General features: G+C 36.1%; 2 protein-coding genes and 1 pseudogene across 3 annotated transcripts in view; 1 reads left to right on the top strand and 2 right to left on the bottom strand.

The window, feature by feature from the left end:
* The window catches only part of LOC306887072 (disintegrin and metalloproteinase domain-containing protein 10-like), a 58,971-nt gene extending 55,363 nt beyond the window's left edge, over positions 1 to 3,608 (top strand). The window contains exon 16 of the mRNA XM_079444554.1: positions 738 to 3,608. Coding sequence (XP_079300680.1) covers positions 738 to 835 — 98 coding nt within the window. The 3' untranslated portion in view covers positions 836 to 3,608. The remainder of the gene's footprint in view (positions 1 to 737) is intronic.
* Positions 3,609 to 4,407: 799 nt separating this feature from the next.
* On the bottom strand, positions 4,408 to 8,789 carry LOC306881234 (hepatic triacylglycerol lipase-like; annotated as a pseudogene). The gene is made up of 7 exons: positions 8,619 to 8,789; positions 8,248 to 8,423; positions 7,424 to 7,544; positions 7,018 to 7,257; positions 5,797 to 6,032; positions 5,353 to 5,467; positions 4,408 to 4,616 (listed from the first exon to the last, which is right to left on the bottom strand). The product of its transcript is annotated as a hepatic triacylglycerol lipase-like (transcript).
* A 2,321-nt stretch (positions 8,790 to 11,110) lies between these two features.
* On the bottom strand, positions 11,111 to 21,309 carry LOC306887099 (aquaporin-9-like). The gene is made up of 6 exons (XM_079444609.1): positions 21,036 to 21,309; positions 19,823 to 19,949; positions 17,179 to 17,316; positions 15,243 to 15,361; positions 14,692 to 14,909; positions 11,111 to 12,548 (listed from the first exon to the last, which is right to left on the bottom strand). Exons 1-6 carry the CDS (start codon positions 21,135 to 21,137, stop codon positions 12,380 to 12,382), a joined length of 873 nt encoding a protein of 290 aa, XP_079300735.1. The 5' UTR covers positions 21,138 to 21,309; the 3' UTR covers positions 11,111 to 12,379.
* Positions 21,310 to 23,713: the final 2,404 nt, after the last annotated feature.

Below are 23,713 nucleotides of genomic sequence, written 5' to 3'. Positions count from 1 at the left end.
AAATAACATTTCAGCAGCATTATATGGGCAAAACATATTAGATTGCAATTACAAACAGTTGATTGTGGTTTAAAGTGAGTATAAGCATAGTATAAATCTTATAAATTGTCTTATGTAGAATGATGCTACAGTGCGAATAAATGGTTACACAACATGCATCCAGTCGTGTAGTGTGGACAGAGATCTTTTATCAAATGCAGTGTATGCAGTATGAACAAAAATGCACTAGTGTAAACATAGCATTACATCTGTGGGGGTTGGGACATTTAACCAGCATAAACTAGTGTTTTTCCTTGATGCCTCACCAGCAATTGATTTAGGCACATCAAGCATGCTGCATGCTTATTGGCTCACTGATATTGATGGGATTAGCCCATTAAGTATTGAAATTTAGTACCGAGACATTTTTCGATGCTCGATGGTATCGGGGCAGTTCTGGCGATGCCTAAAAAGTATCAAACTAAATACCTTACTTGAACCTCTCACGTAAGCGCTTGTCAATGCGAGTCCAGAGTACAACCTTAAAACAGTCACTCAAACATCCACTTTTTTCTGTAGTCAAAAACTATTTAAAGTGCAGAATATTTTATATTTGAGAGAATTTTCACTTTACCCCAGTCTGAAAAACACATTATTAGAGTGGTGGACTGATTGTGAAGAATTGCCTTACCTCCAAAAACCTAGTTTAACCCCTGCACTCAAGGTGATTAATCATACCTGTTTCTGTTATTGTTTAGGCACACTGAAGAGAAGAAGAAATCCCGCTGCACAGACCCAGCCACAGCGCCCTCGCCAGCAGAGAGAGAACTATCAGATGGGCCAGATGCGACGCTGAGACAGCCTCCTCCTCATTGCCTTGGTTCTTCCTAGTGCCTACAGTGGGAAACACGTCACTCCAAAGAGTTAGCTGAATCAATCAATGAGCCCCATCTACAAACTAAGAAACTGGAAAATAAAAGGACTTCAAAGGACTATACTTAAGAAAACAACCGTTTTAAAGAGTAAGAAACCACTGCTCTGGGAGCCAGCAAAGCTTTCGTTGCATAGCTCAGAGAAAAATTCAGAAGTTAGTCATGAGGAAGAGGACAGAATTAATGATTTTTGTTCTGTTTTTTTCTGCTTTTCATATTCTTTCTCAAGTGATTAAACCATATTTCTTTCCACTAAAGTTTTTTTTTTTTTTTCCCTTTTTTGCCTTTTTATCCTTATTTTATTTGGATTGCCACCCTCCTGTGGAGATGACACCGATATTTCTGCCAATCAACAATGGCTGAGAGAACTCTTTAAAGAGACTCGTTTTCCAATATGTAATTAAGATGTTTTTAAAATGCAAGCAAAAGGATTAAAAAGCTTTTATTTCTGAAGCTTTCTCATTGTCTCCTGTGTGCAATTTTACAGAGATCTCAAAACACATTTGATCTTTTTCAGTCATGTCATTTTTTTTATTCTGTTGGAGAATGATAATTAAGGATGTTTAACGGACACTCAGGATATAATAGAAGATAATAGCACAGAGAGTTTTTTTTTTTTTTTTTTTTTTTTTGTTGAAAGGCCTTTACCAGATTCACTTTGCTGAAAGCCACATTTGTGCAGAGCACTTGTTGTTTTTTCCCCAGCTGATAACTACTAAATAGCTGCAGTTCTTCATTCCATGTGGGCGAGGGAGTTGAGAAGGATGATGGTTAAAAAAAAGCTATATCACTCCTGATCTGCTGAGAGTCACCGTTACTTTGTTTAGCACAGGAGACAGACTTGAGAAGATATGCACAACATCAAGAAAGATTTGGTTTTTAAATAAATGTTTTTATTTTGCAATAAGATGTTGGAAACAGGAAAGTGTGGACAGTTACACAAATGAGTAAATCTCAGTGGTGTGCATTAGTGATGGGATAGAGAGAGAGAGACTATAAAAGCAATCTGTAGATCCTTTAGTGTTTTTACACACCAATCAATATTTATACAAAGCAACTTTTCTTAAGAGATTTCAGTCATTACCTCTTTTACTAGCTAAAAATAGCTAAACTAGCAGCCTATATAATCAATACATATATGCTTTGTGTTGCTATATAGTGTACCTGAACCAGCCCGTGGTAATTTCACTGCTATCACTGCAGTCCAACATCCTTTTTTTTAAAGAAATCCTTCCATTCGCTCTAAATGTGTTTTGATTTGTCTTCTGTGTGTCTCAACAAAGGCAAAGGGTTACAAATAATTCATGCATCACAAATGTCCTTTTTTTTTATAAAGTTTTCTGTTTTTCTTTTTGTATTTTAATCAGACCAGGAATATTTTGTCATCTGTTTAAGTTTGTTGAGTGGGATCCTGGTAGTGTGACTGAGAGTCCCATGTTTCTGTCTTCTCAAGCAACTTTGCATCCTTTAAGTATGTGCATTTAAAATATGGATGATTTACTTATTTCTAGAAGATGAGTATTGCTGACTATAAGTCCTCCCTTAGATCTAAATCATCACTTCATTTGTGTATGTCTCTGTACGTTAATGGGAAATGGGTTTTTAGTGAGCTTGACTTTACTGTTCTGACTGCAATTGGCTTCAAATGAATAATTTCAGTTATTCTATGGTAAATGGGTTTGGTTGAAATTGTAAGGGGATTTGGCCTAGGATTTAATTTAAAAAATATATTTTTTGCTCGTCTTGCTTTGTTTATAAATAATGTGCACTGACATGTAAGCATGGTGTGTGGATAGAATATGAAAAACAAGATGGAGAAAATGTCTAATACTACTATTTGATTTTAATGTCCGCTGTGTTTTATACAGTATCTTTTTCTTTTTCTTTCTTTTGCTTTATTTGTAGTTTTTTTTTTCTCTCTTTTTTGCGCTCACTTTTGAACATTTTTACTAAATACTTTGCAAAAAGTATTGTGCAACAACATGTAATTTTTTGAAGTACTTGAAATGCATTAATAAAATAGCCTTGATCAAAAGCTCCTTTGACTGTCTGGTAAAATGTCCATGTGTTGATGTAAATTGTATTAATTTGCTGTATGCTCTGCAAATTTACACTAATGCATGGTTTTTCTTATTACTTTATTGCATATTGTAACAGTATATTGCAAGAGCACTGCTGAGGTATTCAACAAGCCATCATAGTAAATGCCAATGTTAGAAATCATCCATTCATGTTATCTTTAAGTTGAATTGAGTCGCATGCACCTTTCACAAATAATCGTCTCTCAAACTGAACATTTTGTCAACCTCTCACCCTCTTGTTACACAACTAGTGTAGTTATGTCAAATCTGTTGAATTCATAATCCTTTGTTGCAAAGTTCAGTTGCAATTTTAAAGAGGAAAGTGATGTATCCTGTGTCTACTTCTTACTTTATTCAGGGATGGACTGGCTATAAGTTGTCATCTAAGTGAGCAAAAATACAATTTAGTTCAACTTATATGGCTAAATATATTTCAGGATGTGTGCTAATTAAAAGAAAGCATCTATATTGTAGTGCCATAGAAATATGACTTGAAAATGGTCCAGTCACACATACCCCCATGATAGGTCAGGATTGGAAACCAGTAAATGAATAAACAGCTGCACTGTGTTCATGTGTCACCTCACTAAGGGCAAATAAATACATTTTCATTATGTATCTGTTACCTCCCTGTTTTTATTCCTATGTGTTATCATGAGGGGATTCATGAGACATTTATTCAGACGATTAAAACACATTGGACACACCACATACATAAACATTTTATTACAGGCTGCTTTGAAGATATCTACAACACAAAAATGCACAGATGTTTGCTTGGAGGTTGAGCTCAGAAATTTTTTAATAATAAATTATCTGTAATGGGACAATATGTAGTCAGTTTTGGGAGCCTAATAAGAGTCATACTCTATTTCAGAAATAAAAAGGCAAAGATGGCAGCTCTAAACAGTGTTCTGTGTAAGTGCTAGGCTATAGTCTATATGGTACCAACAAATATGTTACACGATTTCTCCCCTGTCCCTGCCACATCACTGGTTTCAAATGGATGAAGGGTATAGGGGCCAAATAAGAAGTTGCCCGCTAGAGGTCGCTAGAATAATTATACATGAAATGGAAGCTTGAAAATGTTCAAATCCTTTTGTGTCTCCTTTAAAAAATAATTCTTTGTGGGAGTTTTTCTGTATTTCTCTGCTTAACAGTAGTTGAGATTCTCTTGTCTGCATACACATTATCATGCCTGTTTCTGGTGCATTGCAATACTTTTTCCTCTTATTTTTAATCTGTTCATCTTGTCCATTTTTTAAAAGCTGTTTATGCTGAGGCACTAGAAATCATTTAGATCATTATGCTGTATCCAGGGTTCTTAATCTTTAGTCAGCATCTTTTTTTGCCTTTTATTCCTATGTGAGCGTTGATTCCTTATGAATAGATCCGCCATCTGTGATGGCAAACACTTACTTCCTCTGGGTCTCTCCAGCTTTCACTGTGATCTTCCCCACTGTGAGCTGTGGTCCTCTGCTGCTTTTGGCCCAAGGTATCATGGTCTTAACCGTGCTCCACATGTTTGCCCACACTGGGCTTCCCTCCCAGGTGAAGCACATTATCATCAGTGTCCAGAGTGATGAAGAACGTAAAAAGCTTGTTACCTGAAATCTCCTCAACTCTGAGAAATAGCAGTTAAGTAAAGCAATTGTTCAGATTTACTTCATTCAGTTTTTAGATTCCTATAATAAACAACAACAATTTGGTGAAAATGCATGAGAGTAATTGTGTGCGCATGCTTTTGTTCGAGATGCTATTTTAGTCCATTGCATACTGTACTTCCCTGCAGTTTTCTGCTCTCTGTTTCATGTTCCCGGCGGCACACATGTATTTCATTCATTCATGCGAAATGAGTTATTCTGATGAGAGCTCTCTGTGTGCTATGATGACTAAATTGAGTGGTTTCCCTTTGAAGCGGAGCTTGTTACTTTGAGCTTTTAGAGCCCAGTACATAAAACATTGATGTTCTTCATCCCGAATGTTATCAAGCAGTCTTTCATTTAGGAATCTTTGGCTTATTGTTAAATCAAGAGCTTCTGCTACTTTCACACTAATTTAAGTTTTTAATTATGAACCAACCATAGTTATGAATTGTACTTGTATATTTATTTGAACGTACGTTCTTGTAATTATGCACTACCAAACAGATGCTATGTTACATAGGCTTTATTCTGGTTATAGCAGATGATGCTTAACCACATAAAGCTTTTTAAATGGGGGAAAGCTCAAATGTATCCATATGATGCTATGGATAATGATGATGAGAGTCATTACAAAGCTCATTAAGGTAATGCTCAATAACACTTTACTAAGATCACGTTCCCAGCTGCTGATATCAATGTGAATTGCATACTTACAGTGTTATGGGTACATTTTCACTTTCTCCCAGTGTCCCGGTTAGAGAGACTGTGAGTGTGGGCTCGATCTTATCGGTTAGGTTGATGAACTGGATCCTGAATTGATAGTGGAACACTAAAGGAGAAGAAACATAGATTAGAACGGTTTATATATTTCCAAAACAACTGGAAAACAATTAAATATAAGTAATCACAAACATTAATTGTGCAAAAATTGTATTCTTAATCAGTAACAATGTCTTGATTCTTGATTCCCAATAAAATGTCTAAACATACTTAACATTTCTTGAAGAAAAAAAAAATAGTTAATTGAATACTATTTCCTTATGTGTTTTTTATTCCAAAAATATTAGTATTAGTTAGAGACGTTTAACAGAGAACATCATCTCTCATTTTGAATTGACTGTTTTACACTTTTTTTAGGTTGTTGTAGCTGTTTCTTACGTTTATAGGGCATGAGTGAACGGGGTTTAGTCTCTTGCTTGTGCCAGTGCGGACTTTCTTGATGTCATAACCCAAAGTGTTACAGCGGTTCTTTTGGCAGTCCAGACAGTAGCCTTTATCGAAAGCCGCGTTGTCGCTGCACTTGTAGGCCATAATCTGCTTGTCTTTGTTCAACAGGGAGTCAATGAAGAGATGCACAGCACGCTCATGGGCACACTTCACTGTCTGCTCAAAGCCTAAAGTTAGATGGACACAACATAAGACTAATAAACAGCAAATAATCATAGGTTCACTTGTTGTCTGTCTTGGTTTACTGTGGTGTGTTGTGGTGAGTTAGCAGTGATGCTAATGCTCAGCTAAATTGTGTTACCATATACACAATATTGTTCAAATGTTTTAAGCAAAGAAACATGAAATTCATCAAAAGTGACAATAAAGACACATTTTGAACTTAACTAAAAAAAACCTGATGCATCATGATTTCCACAAAATTATTAAGCAGCACAACCTTTTTATTAATGATAATAAGCCATTAATAATAAGAATAAATATTCCCTGAGCACCAATTCAGAATATTAAAATGATTTCTGAAGGATCATGTGACACTGAAGACTGAGTAATGGCCGCTGAAAATTCAGCTTTATTTGGTCGAAATTGAAGGAATAAATTACATTTTAAATATATTGAAATAGAAAAGAGTTATTTCAAATTATAGTAATTCAGTAATTCATTACTGTTTCTACAGTATTTTTGATCAAATGCAGCCTGGGTTAACATAGAAAAAAAAAAATCTAAATCATACTGATCTCAAACTTTTGAAAGAAAGAAAGATCTTTCTCCTTTTCATTTTTACAGTTACAGTTGTCCCACCCTTGCAGTGTGCCTGTCAGAGTCATGGACTCATCAGTGTGTAGCTGTTAAAAATAAGGATTTCGGGTCTGTCTTTTTGCATCGATTTTTCCCATAGGGATTTTTAATTGCCTGAAGGCATATCTCAGTAGGAGAGCAGAACAGAACAGGGATTTGAAATAATTAAGTTGTCAGGATGACAGCTGCTTTTATGCGTCTATGCCTTTCATCTGGGAAGCTGTCATTATTAGTTAGCCTTCTCACAGTGTCATTAATGGGATGTTTTGAATGTATCTCGTTCTCATCCTCATCTGTCTCATCCTCTCTCTGTTTGTACATACATCCATTCGTCTATCAATCCAAGCAACTCACCCATAATCCCATACTGGGCTAAATGTGCATAAAGGTTTTGCACATGCAGATGGCACCCTGGATGAAATGATCCTCCATTGGGATAGAAGTCAAAGTGGGCAACAGGCTGTTTGATGACCACACTGAGCCCCATGCGCTCTTGGGTAAATGTGTGGATGGCATCCACAAACCTAGCATCCTCAGGTCAGAGTCTTTCAGTATGAGACATTCCCTCAAACAATGGACCCGCAGCATCCAAACCTACACGAGCAAAACAAACTTAAATTTAAAATATATGTAATATTTAGCATCAAGCAGGGATACATGTTTAAAGTATTTGCTGAGAATTAAGATCTTCGAGTTTCAAATCTTTCTCGTATTTGCATTGTTTAGTGAGAAATTCACAATGCTGACAAGACGGTCTCACCGGTAATTCTTCCCAAGGTTTTTCCAGACACAGCTAGGTTACTCCCAGCAAACCCAGATATATGAGCTCCAAGGCTGTGGCCAATCAAATACACTTTTCCCAAAGGGAATTGTTTGAAATCCTGTTAGGGACACTCACAGATTAATACCATGTACTAAGTGTTTTTAAGTATTTTTTCCATTAGCAAACAAAACAATTTACACTACATTTCAAAGGTTTAGGGTTGTTTCAGGGTCTTTTTTTAAGAAATTAATACTTTTATTCAGCAAGTATGCTTTAAATTGATCAAACATGACAGTACAGGCATTTATAATGTTACAAAAGACACTACATGTCAGAGTGCTGCACATGAGGCTATTAGCTCCGACAGCACTGATAATGATAAGAAATGTTTCTTTAGCGTCAAGTCAGCATATGTTTCCCCGGACCACAAAACCAGTCATAAGGGTCATTTTTTTAAATGGATAATTATACATCATCTGAATAAATAAGCTTTCTATTGATGTGTGGTTTGTTAGAATAGGACAATATTTGGCCGAGATGCAATAATTTGAAAATCTGGAATCTGAGGGTGCAAAAAAAAAGAAATATTGAGAAAATCGATTTTAAAGTTGTCCAAATGAAGTCCTTAGCCATGCATATTACTAATCAAAAAATAAGTTTTGATATATTTATGGTAGGAAATTTACAAAATATCTACCATCTATTAACATTCTACTGAGTCAGTTCCATGTAAGATGTAAGGATGGTTGCATTATTCCCTTGGGAAATAAATTCTGCATCCATAACTGTAAAGAGATTTGTATTCCCAAACCAGCCCTCATCTCTAGCCACCTCAGCAGGTGGGCAATGTCCTTTCCCACAATGCGTGTGTTCTGAGCAGCTATAGGGTAATGATGGTGTGCCAGAGTCAGCCAATCTGCAATCACTATATTGATGCTTCTGAGCTTTTTAGCGCTGAACCCAACCTGGAGATCCAGTTCTCCATCAATCCATCCACCTGCAGCACAACAAGGAGGATTTTATTTATTTATTTATTTTTTCAGATCCATCTGCTGCAGCATAGATCACATCTCTCCTTTATCAGATTAGAAATAACTCTGCTTAGCTGTTTGCAGTACATGCCAAGGTCATGACATTTTGTACATTTGAACTATTGATCTGTTTTTCTATTAAATCAATGAACTCTACATACCGACCAGCCATGAATGATGATAGCCAGAGGATGGCTATCCAGAGTGTGAGGCTTGAAGAGCTCTACTGTGCATGCATCATCTATGCCGTCAGTGTAAAGCCTGAAGACTGATTTAGGTTTGTAGGGCATCTTCTTCCTCTCTCCAAACTCAGTATCAGTTAGTGTGGTCATACATAAACTGAAGTTCACAGACAATTCATTTTTCTAGGCTATACAATAGTCCTGGAATACTGATATATTTCCATGAATTGAAGCAACAAATGAAAATAAGATTGGAGCATGTTTACATCCCATATGTCTGGGGGAACTTTGAGCTTGGTGGTTTGAGCTTGAGTCAATATAAAAATGTGTTTACCCATCATTCTTACTCATTAAGTGAGCATGTAGAGAGTTGGATATGACACATGTTGCATTTCTCATATGCATTAAACATTTGTGTTGCGATATAAAATGTTTCATAAAACTATTGTACCCATGGGTTTACCACTTTTTGTTGCATGTCCGGTAAAAATATTAGAGCTGTCTGATATTCCTACTATTCGAACTCCTGTTTTAATGTTTTCCTATGCAAAGATATTTAGGTGAGATTTAAAGGGACATACAGTTCTTTAACTGTCTATGGCTATGCATACATTGACTCAGGAATTGATCTCTCTGCCAGGTTAGCAATTAGTTGTTAACATTGTTTTAAAGGCCAGAAAACCGAAGCGTACAAGAAAGCTGAATACATCATTTAGACTTCATACAAAACAAATTTCCCTTTGAAGTGTTTGTTTGGGTTTTTTAATAAATGATAATGATAAACCTCACATTCTGCTTCAGCATATTTTTCTGTGATGTAATTTTTGCATTTTTGTAATTCGATTGGTGAAAAAAAGTGTTGTCAGAAAGAGTTCAGAAAGGTACACGCTGACTCATTACTGATAACATTACTACTCAAATACATGTCTCCGAATGTCATTCAAAGATGTCAAATGATGATTTAACTCACTACATGCTCTTTCTAGTTCTTGTAGTTAGACCCGGTTTATTTGTATTACAGTAGATGTATTATTTGTTCTACAGTAAATCAGATGCTAACAGTATGTGTCTGTGACCTGTTTATCTATTTGGCTATAGCTTAGATAGACCTGCGCCTGTGTGTGTGTGTGTGTGTGTGTCTGTGTGTCTATGTCTGTGTGTGTGTGTGTGTGTCTGTGTCTGTGTGTCTATGTCTGTGTGTGTGTGTGTCTGTGTGTGTGTGTGTGTGTGTGTGTGTGTGTGTGTCTGTGTCTGTATTATGGACATTGTGTGTGTGTTTGTGTGTGTGTCTGCATTATGGACATTGTGTGTGTGTGTGTGTGTGTGTGTGCCTGCATTATGGACATTGTGGTGTTCTCTACGTTATAGGGGCCAAATTCCCACAAGTATAGTAATATATACTTTTTTTGTCTCCATGAGGAAAACAGCTTATAAATCATACAGAATTAAGTTTTTTGAGAATCTAAAAAAGCAGAAAGTTTTGTGTGAGGGGTAGGGTTAGGGTAACGGGATTGAAAATATAGTTTGGACAGTCTGAAAAGCATTACATAACGGAAACCTGTTTGTGTGTGTGTGTGTGTGTGAGAGAGATTTTTTTGAATCATTTTAGCCTTGTTAGATGTCATTAAAGATTTAAATTCTAGACTCTTTTAATTTCTGTTAAAAATATTTCTGACTGATTCCCTGATTGCCACATTAAAATGTCAGCCTTAATTCATCTTAAAGATAACGCTATTGACCATTTTCTAAATTCTAATCAACTTTATATATTTAACCCGTGCAGCATGTTTCAGTTGTGTTGTTTCACAGAATGGTTGGCTGATGAACATACAGTCTAGTTAGCGTATGTATGCATAAACTCAGTGGACTCAGTAAGCTGATGTTGATGGTCAGACAGTAATGATGATTAAATCAGGTCAGATAGATCAGTGCGGTCAGAACTGTTTATCTCTCACTCCTCTATTTTAATACTATTCAAAGGGATAGTTCACCCACAAATAAAAACTGCCAGAATTTTCTCTGTAAGAGTTTTTCTTCTGTTGGACACAAAAGAAGCCATTTTGAAAATTGTTGGTAACAACAAACAATCAAAATATTACAGAAGTCAATGGCTACCATCAGCTGTTTGGTTACCAACATTCTTCAAAATATCTCCTTTTGTTCTCAACAGAAGAAAGAAACTCATACAGGTTTGGAACAAGTGGAGCGTGGTGAAATGTTGATCCACAGGTCTTCTGGTTAGGCTGAATATGTTGAGATGAATTAATGTTTCTCTAAGCAAATTCACAAATTTAATATGTGTACAAGTTAGCAAAGGTCGTTGCCATTATCTAAGAAGGTACATTAGATGTTTAGTGTATCTCAGGGCAGAACTAAACTGACTGTGATACAGTACTGTAGAATGCAGATATATCTAGGAAATAGTGGCTGCTCTGGTCTAAATCCTCATTCACAGGAAAACAGGCATGAGATATATATAACAGTAAGTTTATTTTATTATATTAGGTCTACATTAGCAGAATGACAATACTATCTTCAACATTTTGAATGCAGTAATTCATCTCAAAAAGTTTCATTTATGAGAGAATAAGTAAAAAAATCTGAACCTGAAATAAGGATAAAGTATAAATAAGGATAAAAAGACAAAAATATTGAAATATCTCTTTGAATTGTACAAACAACTGCTATTAGATCCTTTAAGTGCCAATAAATAAATTACTATAATAATGTTCTTAAAAATAGGGAATAAAACACATATGAAACCATTTTATTTCACAAACAACAGCTAGGGAATACCTAAAAAACCCATCACATTAAGCTTTGCTAAGTCTGAAACGTAACATTATACGCAATACTGCTCATATAAGTTCTGATGCAATTATTTTCTTTAACATTTTGACACACTGTAGCATAAATACACGTTTATTTCTTTTTAAGCTTATATGTAATAGTTTGTTGCAAATTCATTTTTGCATGCATTGCCATTTTCATCCTATTACCTCATGCGATTTATCTTATCAGCAATTATGCATGCAGTTAGTAGTTCATCTATTCATGTTGTATTGTTTCATCCTGACTTAACCATTTACAGACAAGGAGGCCTGTTCATCTTTGATTAAATAGAGTGGACAGTAAAGTACCCTTTTCCTTCATTTTACTGAGAGAAGAACATCTGCTTATGGCAAGCTAGAGGGTTGTCAGATGTCTGTGAAAATGAACATGCTAAGAAGATAAACAGTAGTAGGCTTAGACAAAAGGAATGAAGGAAAAATATAGGTGCAATGCTGGAGTGGTTTAACTCTCTGGCTGAGGCTAGACAACCTGCATTGACTATCTTAAGAAACAAAAAAGCAAACATGAGATACCAGTTGAAAATTATGATTATCTCTATATACAATCAAGATTTGTTCATATGGAGGATCTGTTAGCACCTGTAAACTTTTACTGGCAGTGGTGTTGATGGTCAATATTCATAAACTGTGGATGCTTTACATAAAATACTGTTTCTGCTGTTGATCGCTCTATACAATAGATAGAATGAATAATGATCTTTGAAACTTGTTAAGAACCTGAAAAGGCTAGAATTATAGATAATTAACACTTGCTGTCTTTCATAGCTGCTTGGTTTAATGAACTGACTTGGCAAAGGAAAAGACAGAGAAGGAGAGCGTGTAGAAATAACAGTGCTTCTTGTTTGAGGTCTATGGTGAAGGAAAAGATACCATACTTTCCCTCTCTTTCTAGTTCACAGTGTTCAATTCATATTTATCTTTGATGCTGTTGTCGTCTTCAAGGTTCTTCTCAAGCTCAGGGTGATGCAGCTCAATCATCAGGAAGTAGATCACTGCCCCGGCCACACCGCCCACCATCGGCCCGACCACTGGAACCCACCACCAGCCATTTCCAGCCCTGAAGCCACAGATGAGAATCAAATCAGGACTGGACAAAGTTCTGAATGTATTTTCAAAGAAAATTTCAATTATAAATGGAATTGGCCACACACATATGAGGAGTAGTTTGAACTCGATTGACAGGAGGAAGAATTTACTGAATTTCAAACAAAATTCAACACTGTTTCATAAAATTTGTTGTTCTGTTCTTGTCCAAATGGACAAGAACAGATCACTTAAGTTGTTTTGTTTATATACATAAAATGGACAACAGTGTGCATATATATAGGTCTGTTTTTTAAGATCTCTTATCCTCACCAAGAACATAAATGCAGTAAAAATAGCAAGGTTATTATGTTCATGTGATGACAAAGCTGAATTTTCAGCAGCCATTACTCCCGTATTCAGTGGCACATGATCCTTCAGAATCATTCTAATATGCTGATTTGGTGCTCAACAAATACTGTATTTCTTATTATTATTAAATGCTACAAACAGTTGTGCTGTTCAATATTTTTGTGCAAATGAGATACATTTTTAGGATTCTTTGATGAATAGAAAGTTCAAAAGAACAGCACTGATTGGAGATAGAAATCTTTTGTAACATTATAAATGCGTTACTGTCATTTTTGATCATTTTATTAATTCTTTACAAAGATGCAGGTGCCACTCTTTTTTATATTTCATACAATGACATTCAGACATGTTTAAGTGTTTTAAGTGACCAAATATTGCACAAATTGTCCAAATATATTTTAAGAGATGCAAATGTTTTATAGGTGGAATTTTGCATATTGAGAATTTATATATCTAAATATTTAATTGGATAAAATATTAATAGAAAGCATGCATTTCTTTGAAATTCATTTAATTTTATTTCTACTTCAATTGTCCATTACAATTGCATTCTTTATGACCTCAATTCAAATTTAGAAGTGAATTAGAATTTAAAAGGTATTCTCAATCTAATTCTGGGACATTACAGGTGTATCCTGAGTTGTTCATCTGTCAGGCTGGTGGACCATGTCAACAGTGTTGGTGTCTAGCTGTGTAGACACTGATGCTTTCATTATTGTAATCTGTGCTTAGTGTGTCACTCCACTGCTCCCCGTCTGTAGCACTCTTTCCCTCCCTCAATCCCTTGATCCTTTTATAGACTACTGAGAATACAAGTGCTTTCTGTCCTTGAACCTTCTCTACAAACATGTTGACAAAGGTAACTGTAAACAAATGCATTTTCACCGCATGCAGACACTTTGCTGAACTGAACTTAAGTAATCTTCATGTACACTCTTTATAAGTCATTTACCCTCAGATAAGCCCTAATCGGTTTTCAAGTTGGAAGAAAAATTAAGCAGACAGATCAAGCATTTCCTCATGTAGGACTAGTAGGCTATTGATATGCGATTAGCTCTTACTGGACGTCATTCTGTCTGTAGCTGAATAATAAATTATACAAAAATATTTGACTGCTGAATGACCAAGTATCTTAGACAGCCATGTAATACATATGAGCAGTAAAGCATATGAACAGAAATGCAAAGCTGGACAATGCCAGGGTTTGCACTGCTGAAATTTGTGATTGTAAACACAGCAGTATTCTATTGCATATATTAGGCAGTTATTTTATTCAAACTTAATCAGTCTTTATTTGATCCTTTTGGTGAGAACTGTGCACAAAATCTCAACAAAATATATTTCTCTTTAAAAATGACCAAGAAAATTTAGTTATAGTAAAAGATACGTTTTTTTTTTCTTTAATAGAAATAAAATACATCCTGTCTTTGGTTGTGTATATTCATGCAAGGAGAATTCGGGCTGCCTCACGTACATTTTTAAAATTGCTCTAATATGCAGGAGACACACAAGTGCATTAAAAAATTAATTTGCTCTGTCAGAAGAATGGTGATATGCCTTTGCACTTAGAGTCTATTTGGAGTTTCAAAAGGTACGCTAGTGGGTGGTGTGCCTCTGTTTCTCACATGCTGGTTGACTCTTTTGCCACATTTATACATGGTAACAGTTCTAGCTGCATTGTGTTATTGTACATACCCAAAACATTCCTATTACAGCATAAGCAATAATACAGATAAAGGAACAAGTAGAAAATCTGAACAAACAATAAGAAAAAGAATATGTTAATGCATATGGGGTTTCTGTACCTGAACACCTCTAGTCCCCATCCTGCCATAGCAGTGAAGAGCCGAGGTCCAAAGTCTCTGGCAGGGTTGATGGGATAGCCACAGTTCAGCGCCATTGATACTCCAATAGCTAGGATGCTCAGACCAATAATCAGTGGCTCCATTCCTTTAGGTGCCCCAATATTCTTCTTATCTACAATGGCTAGAATACAGAGGACCAAGGCGCCTGTGCCAATCACCTGTAAATAGAGACAAATGAGTAAAATATTCTTGGAAGCTTGTTTTATCTCAGAGTAAGAAATACATTTGTGAGATAAAAAGTTATTGATAGTTATAATTATAACTAGCTAGTTATTTTTATTCTTGAGATGGAAATGGGCTTTAAAAGTTATCCACCTCAGATTTATATGCTTATGATTTATATGTACTGTTCCACTTTTAATTCCCCTCTTAAACCACAAGAGTCTATAAGCTGAAGCACAGGCTTTAACATTGGAGTGCTGTTTAATTTCATTGTAGAATCACTAATGAGATTATGTGATATTTAAAAAACAAATGACTTTTTTACTCACCTGATCAATGAATCCATTTAACAATGAAAGATCTTCACTTGGATATGAGGCAAAAATTCCTGCTGTGGCATTTTCACCAACTACAATGTGTTTTCCATCAGCAAAATTTGCAAAGGCACCTATGGACAAGAGAATCAGCTTTTCAACTAGTGAAGGATTTTAGAAAAGAATTCACAGGTAGTAATTTAATGACGGTTTAGTGTAATTGTAAAATAATTAAAAATAAAATAAAACGTTTTAAAAATACTATTGCAATCTAGAAAAACTAGGCTTTCGGTTTACAAAGCAAAGCTGAACCAACATTATGAAATGTGACTGAAGTTGTGACTGACTGGAAAGTAAGCATCTGCATCATTAGTTTCACTTTCACCACATTATTCATAAGAATGAGCTCATTCAATCCAATCACTGTGACCTGTGCTAAAACAGCTACAGTGGGGCAAATAAGTATTTGATACACTGCCGATTTTTCAAGTTTTCCCACTTACGAAGAGATCTGTAATTTTCATCGTAGGTACACCTCAACTGTGAGAGACGGAATATTAAAAAAAATCCTGAAAATCACATTGTATGATTTTTTTAATCATTAATTTCCATTTTATTGCATGAAATAAGTATTTAATACAGTAGAAAAATAGAACTTAATATTTGGTACAGAAACCAGTTTACAATTACAGAGGTCTGACGTTTCCTGTAGTTCTTGACCAGGTTTGCACACACTGCAGCAGGGATTTTGGCCCATTCCTCCATACAGGTCTTCTCAAGATTTTTCAAGTTTTGGGGCTGTCGCTGGGCAACATGGAGTTTCAGCTCCCTCCATAGATTTTCTATTGAGCTCAGGTCTGGAGACTGGCTAGGCCACTCCAGGACCTTGAAATGCTTCTTACGGAGCCACTCCTTAGTTGCCCTCGCTGTGTGTTTGGGGTCACGGTCATGCTGCAAGACCCAGCCACGACCCATCTTCAATGCTCTTATTGAGGGAAGGAGGTTGTTGCCCAAAACCTCGTGATACATGGCCCCATCCATCCTCCCCTCAATACGGTGCAGTCGTCCTGTCCCCTTTGCAGAAAAGCACCCCCAAAGCATGATATTTCCACCCCCGTGCTTCACAGTTGGGATGACAGTGAAGCACATGACAGTGTAGTGTGCTACTAATGGTAACCGTTGAGACTGTGGTCCCAGCTCTCTTCAGGTCATTGACCAGGTCCTCCCGTGTAGTTCTAGGCTGATCCCTCACCTTTCTCAGGATCATTGATACTCCACGAGGCGAGATCTTGCATGGAGCCCCAGTCCGAGGGAGATTGACAGTCATCTTGAATTTCTTCCATTTTCTAATAATTGCGCCAACAGTTGTTGCCTTCTCACCAAGCTATTTGCCTATTGTCCCGTAGCCCATCCCAGCCTTGTGCAGGTCTACAATTGTGTCCCTAGTGTCCTTAGACAGCTCTTTGGTCTTGCCCATAGTTGAGAGGTTGGAGTCTGATTGATTGAGTGTGTGAACATGTGTCTTTTATACAGGTAACAAGTTCAAACAGGTGCAATTAATACAGGTAATGAGTGGAGGATAGGAGGGCTTCTTAAAGACAAACTAACAGGTCTTTGAGAGCCAGAATTCTTTCTGGTTGGTAGGTGATCAAATACTTATTTCATGCAATAAAATGGAAGTTAATTATTTAAAAATCAAACAATGTGATTTTCTGGATTATTTTTTTTTTTTAGATTCTGTCTCTCACAGTTGAGGTGTACCTACGATGAAAATTACAGATCTCTCCATTCTTCGTAAGTGGGAAAACTTGAAAAATCGGCAGTGTATCAAATACTTATTTGCCCCACTGTATACCTTTAACAAACTTTAAACAAACTTAGAAGTCTGCCTTAGGTATAAGAGGAGCCAATAATAGAAACAAAAAAAAATAGAAGTGCCCTGAAAATTTACCATAGTACAGAGAGAAGACAGCACAAGACCCAGCAAAGGCCCCTAGAAACTGGGCTGCCACATAGACAGGGAATTTCTTTAAGGGGAGTTTCCCCAAGACGACCATAGCCAGAGAAACAGCTGGGTTCACATGTCCACCTGCAATGAGATGCAACAGTTAAGAGACTGCAAACTTTTGATGAAAGAAAAGTGTCTGTATTGGTTTTAGTGGTCTATTTTTGTGTGGTGATTTTGTATTGATTGAAGTTTGCATAAAAGCATGCTGAGGTTTTGTATAGATTGTCATCTATTAGAATCAAAAGAGCAAGCTGCATCATTAATCTCACACTCACAATTAGGTGCTTTCTCTAATTGCTATATAAGTATATACTCTCACTTTCCTGCTCCATAATCCAGAGTGTTCCTTATAAACACTGGCTGCAAAAACTAGTTGAGGTAGTCAAAGGGAATTGGGTCTGACATAATCTGCCTAAATCCTCCACATGGCTTAGGAGTATACCTCAGCATCGACATAAGAGCGCTCAGGCCTGCAGAACTGTCTCTGACCCCACTGCTTCAGAATGGAAAACCCTGGCCTTTCCTGACCCACCTAACTGTTTTCTCAAACATTTGGTAGCTGATTAAATTAAAACTTAAAGCTCATTTTTCTTGATTGCACTTGATTCCAGTCGTGGTGTTTGGGTCTTTTGGAGAATCTAAAAAGCATAATAACAAATACTGCACATTAAAACACAACTGATTGGTTGAGGTCAAATATTTTTTGTGAATTTTGTTAAAAACCAGAATGAATTTTGTTCATTCATAAGATATTTTTTTTTTAAGAAAGTATATTTTCAATTACATATTTGTGTAGAGTCAGTAAACAATAGCCATTGATATTCATAGTGTGGAAAAAAATACTATGGAAGCCAATGGCTACCTTCACCAACATTATTCAAAACATCTTCTCTTGTTTTCAACAAAATAAAGAAACTCATACAAGTCTGGAACAACTTGAGGGTAAGTAAATGAAGAGAGGATTTTCATTTTTGGATAAACTAGCCCTTTAATAGTAACAGGCCAGTGTCTACACCTGACTTCCACCTGGGACATATGCTCCAGAAAAGCTCATTAGTTCAATACTGTAGTCATCATCTCAGCATGTAAGATTATCACAGTCATGTGGGCTGCTGGGCTAACCAACTTATTCATGCACAAATGCACACTTTTGACGACTTTTACTGCAGAGCTCTGGCTATATTTAACATCACATACATATATATTTATATATGGCTCTGTCTCCCCTTGTGACATAATGAGAGGAGTGAACTGCTGAAAGCGTGAGGAACAGATCTGCAGCTAAAGACTCATGACCTCTGATAATTCAGTTGCATGCATCACCACAATAACACTTGCACAATTGTGTGCTTGAGGTCTAGAAGTCACTACCGAATGATAAACCACAGGGCCTCATGCCCCTCGACACATTTCCCCTGAACAACCCAACCTGCAACAACACAATCATTGCCCTTTTATTCACATAGATTTTTTAAAAACTTCTTCTTCTTCAATTATTTAAAAACAATACATTTTTGCAATAATTAAAAAAAATGCAAACATGATAAAAAGTGCAATGAATAATTATTAGTATTATTAAATAAAAATATTAAATGTGACGTTAAAATGCTATCACAAATAAAAGCACAAATAAATAACACAAATAAATGTATTTTTATTATCATCATTCAGTATTATTAATTTATGTAATTATTATTTTTTAGGATAACCATACACTTCCACAGTGCTGGTAAATTGTGCGCTGACAGCTTCACCCTCTGCTGATTTGAGAAAACACTTCCTGTGTGAACTGAAGTGTGTCCTCACAATTACGATGTTGACTACTGTGACCCTAATGAGAACTTATGAAGTTGGCTGGGCCAGGAGAAGGCATCCTGTAGACATCTAGAGGTCCTTTCTGTAGGCACTCAGGGAATGTTTACACAACAACTATTTTTCCTCTGTGTTTCTGAAAAGTGTCACATACAGACGACAATGTCAAAATAATCCCTGTACACACAGGTCTGCGAAAATGACTAAAATCACTGTATTAAGCATGCCAGGACAGTAGCTGGTCTCTTTATAAAGAAACAAGCACATACGCATTCCTATAGATTGACACATAATATGTATGTGCATAACATCACCTTTCAACATCATTTTTTATACAGCTGTTTTCGCGTACATAAACGGCCAAAATGCATAAAATGTTTTCTGTTTTTAGTTGAAAATGGTGTGGTGTGAGAGCAAAGAGGAAGCACCAGCCTGTCATGTCAGTGTGTGTAGGTTGAGCATCGCATGTTTTTTTGAGCATGATCAAAGATCACAAACAACCCTGAAAAACAGCCCTTATGGATAGCTAAATATGACATTTGAAATGAGAAGATGCTTTGAACTCAGCTGTCCCAGACTAATGCCTTTTCCTTATTTTATGCATTTTCATGCTTTTTGGAATCATTTAAAAGTTCCTTTCAGATTTGTGTGTTATTTGTATAGCAGACTATAGGTAATGGACAGTCAGGTAAATTTATTTAAATGTAGCAAATCTGCATGTTACATAACCACAAGTGTATTTTTGACTTTTCTATTCGCCAGTGTGACCAATTACCTGACACGCCTCCTGACATGTACACAGCCAGCATCACCCCTAGAGTAAAGCCAAAGTGGATGGTGAGATTTTCTCCTTGTTTTTCTCTGCTGAGAATAGTCTGGGCCACTGAACCACAACCAAAGAGCTGCAAACAGGAAATGGGCAGAGAGAAGACAATTTAGGAAGACAATTAGTTGAAAAAAAGCTACCGCCAAATAGATAAGAAAAGCACTCTTGTTGTGAAGCACTTATTCAAAACTAATTAGTAGGACAGTTTGTTCAAATGCTCAGGCCATTATGGTCAGGGCGGCACCCCAAAGCAACAAAATCTGTCATGCTGAATCAGAATCTACATGTAATTAACACCAGTAGAATACACTGTAGAAACGTCTAAGTGTGTTTCATGTTTTAATATCTAACTGAAAGAAGATTTCCAATATTACGCACAACTTCAGGTACTAATTTTTGTAGTAAAGTGTAGTTGTCAAACCTGAACAATTGAAAACAATTCTAAAACACAAAACAGTTCACTAAACAGTAAAAATGTACAATAAAAAAGTACCGTGCAAACCTTAAGATTAACCGATTAAAATTAATTGTGTAACATTTATAAATCATGTGACAGCATCTGACTTTTATGAAAAATGCGCTTTTCCTGAGAACAGGACAATTTCATTATTTTACAGTCAACAGAAGAGCTATAGCAAAAAAAATGTATGATTAGAATTTATTGGAATTGCATTTTGGAGGACAAAATTACAACAACAACAACAAAACAGGCACTTAAAACCAACATAAACCACTGCTAGAGAAATCGAGCATTTGTCTAATTAGACTAAAACCTGAGATAAAGCCCTTCACAACATAACTCATAGCCATATGCAATTAAATAGCCATTAGAACTGATCGATAAAAGCATAAATAAGTCGACACTTTACATCACTAGAGGGTGTTGCATGTAATGCAATGCATTAGTCGAAATCATTATGTGGTCACACATATAGTTATTATTACCACAATATTATGTGGTCACACGTCCATAAAATATTAAGTGCTTCTTTAAAATGAAAGAATATCAACGTCAACACCACCCATATGACAAGAATTAAACAAGTTGGAGAAAAAAAAGACACAAAACTTGCAATATTCATCATAATTCTAAAGCACTGAAATCTCAAAATTGTTAATCTCAGTTTGCTTGTTCTGAAGTCCTGACAGGCAAAAGACTTACTATTAATACGAATGTCCCTAGTAATTCCGCCAGAAACTCCCTGATGATGTCCCGCCTCACGGAGCATCTCTCCCTCAAATTTCTAAAGTTTGCGCGCTCCATACTTTCTCCGACAGCTGAGATGTGATGCCCAGACAGACAGTTGAAGGCTGATCTCGCTGGAGTTTAAGTGTCTTAGGCTTTAACCTCCCCCGCCCCTCCTGCTGCTCAGATGTCATTAAACACTGACATGACAGGCTGGTGCTTCCTCTTTGCTCTCACTCCATCCATCCTCTTCATGCTGAGACAAACACGAGAGTTCGATCAACTAGTGGAAAATATCATTAGCTATTTGTTAAACTCTTGTTTGCGAAAACAGCACAGAAGCGACGTTGGAACAGAACGTTGGAAATATAGACTCAGTTCTATTCACCCAATCTTTATTGTACAAGAAGAGTAACTCATTTAAGTATAATTATTAACAGAAGACCAAGCAGTTAGAGTTGAATAAGCTATAAATTCACTTAAAAAAACATTTAAAAATCTTGCATTTCCAGTGCAATAATATAAACTTAATTAATTAAATGTATTGTTTTTGTGGAGCTCTTAAAAAAGTTAGATGGTGAAGAAAATCCAAGATAGTATGGTACTTTTCATTTTAGTAGATTGCTATTCACAATAGGCTATATAGGGTAAAAAAAAATAGGCTTTATTTTTGCTGAATTGTCACGCAACCTGTGCGATTTTTATGAAATCAACTTGCATTCTATAGAGCGTGTTTTTTAAACTAAATTCTTAAAAGGTTATTATTATTATTGACCCCCATATTCAATACCCAGCAGACTGACAATACACAACGCTATCGGTCAGTAGTCTAGCTAATCTACATTTTGCAATGCACAAGTAACAACAACAATTAAATACAGGTCTTGGTTCATTAAATACAACATATTTTATATGTATGGCTTACTTGCTTGCTACTCAGTGGGATTTCTTTTTTCTGAGTATTATTTCCAGTTCTTATTCGGAGAAGCGTGGGCACACTTAATAACACGACTTCAACTTGTAAGACTTATATTTGTCCGCCGAGTGGAGCTATTTGACAGATCATGGATATTGTAAACCAAAAATGGCCAGAGTTTGACTGTCGGTACAGACTGTGAAAAGAAGAAGGGATAGGATGGTAGCAATATGTTTTGTTTGCATTAATCACTGTCACTTGTTCTGGGGTGTCGTCTTTGATGTGAGGCAGACACTGTCAGTGCTGTGAAACGAGGGGGATGTGCTGATGGAGACAAAGCACCCCAGTGGGTTCTAACAAATGATAACACCCCATCCCCTTCATCATATTAACAACCCCTCAGCCCTAGCATGTCACACATGATAACTGCTATCACGCAGCCTGCTGATTAAAAATGTTTAAGTTACATGTAGCCAATTTAAGTGTGCATGACAAAACTTTTTGGATTGCAAGTCTTGCATTTGTAGGTCATCATACAGAAAGTCCATACGGACACAGTTCACTAAAATCAGATTTTTCTATGTTCCTATTTTCCAAATGAATTGTTTAATATTCAGACATACATTCATTCAGACATATTTATTTAATAGCAGGACACAGTGTGAACAATATTTTATGACAGGACATTATTATGGTTACACAAACAATTAGGATTTTATTTAAAGTGTGTTGTTTCCAACTACAGACAAGTTATGGTAGCCTATAAACGTTTCCAACTCCCAAGATTAGGCTAATCTACCAGATTTCTCTGGTTAGCCCTCCGTGGAAGTGTGAAGGCAATTATTTGTTTTATTTATCTGCGACATAATAGTAGATGTTTTTGCCTCGACCCGGTGTTTTGAAGAGCTTCCTGATCCACAAGTAACACAGTGGAAGTGTGAATGTCTGTGTTGGCTAATCCTTTAAACCACAGCCTCTTTGAGAGTGTTAAAAGCCCTTTTAGATGGTCTTTAATGTTTATTGGATATTCTGAGGTAAATGCTAACTGCAGGAGATAACCTGTGATAGTCGAATAACATTGTGAAGGGATAGATATGTTACAGGAGAATCTGTGAGAGTGAAAGGGGCAAACGGGCTCTGCCAAAGAAAACTTAACATTTACGTGACAGTTTGAGCACCCCAATGGAGAGAAAGCCTAGCTAACCTCTTTTTATTTTTTTTAATATAGGCCTAGTAGCCTACTGTTATTGTTCATTACAGATAGCAAACAGACTGTAGGCAAAACACACAATAACTATTTATAGCCTAGTTTGAAAAGAAAAATAGATTTAGTGGTCTACTGTACAATTTTAGACCACCAGACTGGCGTTTCTACCATTTAGAGCATGGAAAATTTATTATTTTCAACAACTTTTAAAAACTTCTTGATGTGTATGACTAAATTTATTTAAAAAACATCTTAAAACATTTTTGTCATGTAAAACACATGAAAGGTGTATTTAATACGGTCATATTAAATAAAGGTGTTATCGACTTATTTTTTTTAAACCAGATCTTTACCTTAAAACGGGTCAGTGTTAGCATTCAGTTGTTTTACAGTGTTAAATAATAAAATAGTATGCTATTTTGACTCGAGACTGATCGTTTAGATCCACATGAAACACATTTTCAGGTTACCTGACAAAACATTTTTACAGTGCAGTTTACTCCTGCCTGTCAGTTGAATTTCTTCCTGATA

Source organism: Barbus barbus, assembly GCF_936440315.1.
Source record: "Barbus barbus genome assembly, chromosome: 2".
NCBI classification, from domain to species: domain Eukaryota; kingdom Metazoa; phylum Chordata; class Actinopteri; order Cypriniformes; family Cyprinidae; genus Barbus; species Barbus barbus.
Note: the sequence above shows the minus strand (reverse complement) of the source record. Positions and strands in the feature narration are given on the sequence as shown.